Source organism: Gossypium hirsutum, chromosome A02 (genome assembly GCF_007990345.1).
Source record: "Gossypium hirsutum isolate 1008001.06 chromosome A02, Gossypium_hirsutum_v2.1, whole genome shotgun sequence".
Classification (NCBI taxonomy): domain Eukaryota; kingdom Viridiplantae; phylum Streptophyta; class Magnoliopsida; order Malvales; family Malvaceae; genus Gossypium; species Gossypium hirsutum.
Window position 1 is genome coordinate 73,999,078 of NC_053425.1, and position 1,960 is coordinate 74,001,037.

The following is a 1,960-nucleotide window of genomic DNA, read 5'->3' on the forward strand; positions in this document are numbered from 1 at the left end:
ATGGCTTCTCCCATGAGATAGTCTCTATCTCTAACTTGATCCTGAAAATGGTGAAACTCTCCCTTCCAATGTCCCTCTCTTGCCTCGAGCTGCTCAATCTGAAGTTCACAATTCTGCAATGCTATTTCCAACCCTTCAATATTGTGCTTCATTTCCTCAATTTTGTTCAGACTTGCCTTTAACTCAACCGCAGAATTATGATTTCGGTGATGATGAAGAGATCGTCCAAGCTCAGTCACCTTAGCTTTTAATCCTTGATTATCCTTCTCTAGGGCCTGATTCTGCGCCTGCATCTCTTGGAACTTCTTCTCTCAATACTCGACTTTGGCTCTTTCTTCTTGAACCTCTTGTTGCCACTACTCTGAAGACTTCCTCAATCAAGCTCTCTTCATTGATAACTATGTCTTCTTATATTGCGTCTTCAAGTCATCTCGGTCTTCCTCAATCTTCCTCTTTTCTTTCCTCACTTTTTTGACCTCGATTTTCTGAATGTCGACATCTAAGCTTAGGTACATCTTTTCCTCCTCAAGCTTCTCTATCTTTCTCCCGAGATCCAAATTATTCCTTTCGAACTCTTGCTTTATAACCTCTAACTCTGATGGAATCACTCGTAAATTCTCCTCCATTGATCGAGCAGCCCCCAAACTCGGCCTAGGGATGTTATCATTGATCCTCTTACTAAACCACCCTTTGTATTCAAGAGTTGTCGTCAGACCTTTATTCAGAATCTTCACACAGCAAATCTTCTTCCAAGCTTCGAAAATTTCTCGCATCTTCTTCTTATAATGATACCCCTTATATGAGAAATCACTCTGAGCTAGCCCTTGTGTTGCCGGTATAAACCGCTCTGCCTTGTATTGCCTTAGGACAAGTAATGGTGCATAACCAACAACTCCCCAAATTCCAGGAAGTGGTACCCAATCAAAGCTTCCGCAACGATAAATGATTTCGCTAGGAGTCATCCAAGGGGCTTTCCACATAACATCTTCTTCTCGGAGATTCTGAAGTATTTCCATCCACCTTACCTCTGTAATGTCATCCCTCCTTGGCGTAGCTGCTGCTTCCTTTAAGGGAGAATAATCCTTAAAGAACACTCGGCAATGAACCTTATCAACCTTTCAAAAGTGACTTTGGAACCATACTAACAACAACTGTGCGCATCCAATGAACCTTCCTTCCCCCAACTCTCTGACATGCATTCAAGGATCTAAATGTCTCAGGTAAGATTGCAGGCATAGGTGTATTCTGTTTACCCAGTCGATCGAATAAATCCGCAACTGCCTCATCTATGTGTCCCATAGCTTTTGGGAAAATCACCAAACCATAAATACTTAAGGCTAGGACATCAACCCTCATCTTCACATCTGGGTGTGCCAATATTAGATCCCTCAAACTTGCCCACGGAATGCATTTACCATCACCCTTTTGTTGGATTCGAGCTACGGCCCACTGTTCACTCATCCCTGTGATCATCATTAATTTCTTCATGAAAGTCGGGAGATTAGCAGCCCTAACATAAGCTTTGTTACCTTGAATTCTCGGACAATGAAGCAAAGTTGTATACTCCTCCAAAGTAGGCACTAAGTCTACCTCTCCAAATGTAAAAAACTATAAGCAGGGTTCCAAAACTGTACCATAGCTTGAAATAGATGCTTATCCACCTTGATGTCTAAAAAATAGGGAAGATCTCCATAATTCTGGTAGAACAACTGCTTAGTCTCGTCATCCCATTGGGCCCAAATGTCTCTTAACTTCTGAAACTCATTCTGTGTCGAATTAATACGAGTGAAGTCCCACAATTTTGACGTATACCCCTCGGTGACAGTATCTCCTTTCTCTAACTGGGTTTTCTCTGACCAAGTGCAGACAGAGGCGTTGTCCTCCACTTTATCAAGATATTCGTTCCTCATTACAAAACTTTCTAATCTAGAAATCAAACCTTGAATCGACACCTTTAAAT

The 1,960-nt window shown here is 41.8% G+C and overlaps 1 protein-coding gene across 1 annotated transcript; it reads right to left on the reverse strand.

The window, feature by feature from the left end:
* Window positions 1-398: 398 nt before the first annotated feature.
* Window positions 399-1,461, reverse strand: LOC107934025 (uncharacterized). Its single transcript, XM_016866355.1, has 2 exons — window positions 1,171-1,461; window positions 399-1,064 (listed from the first exon to the last, which is right to left on the reverse strand). The coding sequence occupies exons 1-2, from the start codon at window positions 1,459-1,461 to the stop codon at window positions 399-401; spliced, it is 957 nt and encodes a 318-aa protein (XP_016721844.1).
* Between the last annotated feature and the right edge of the window lie 499 nt (window positions 1,462-1,960).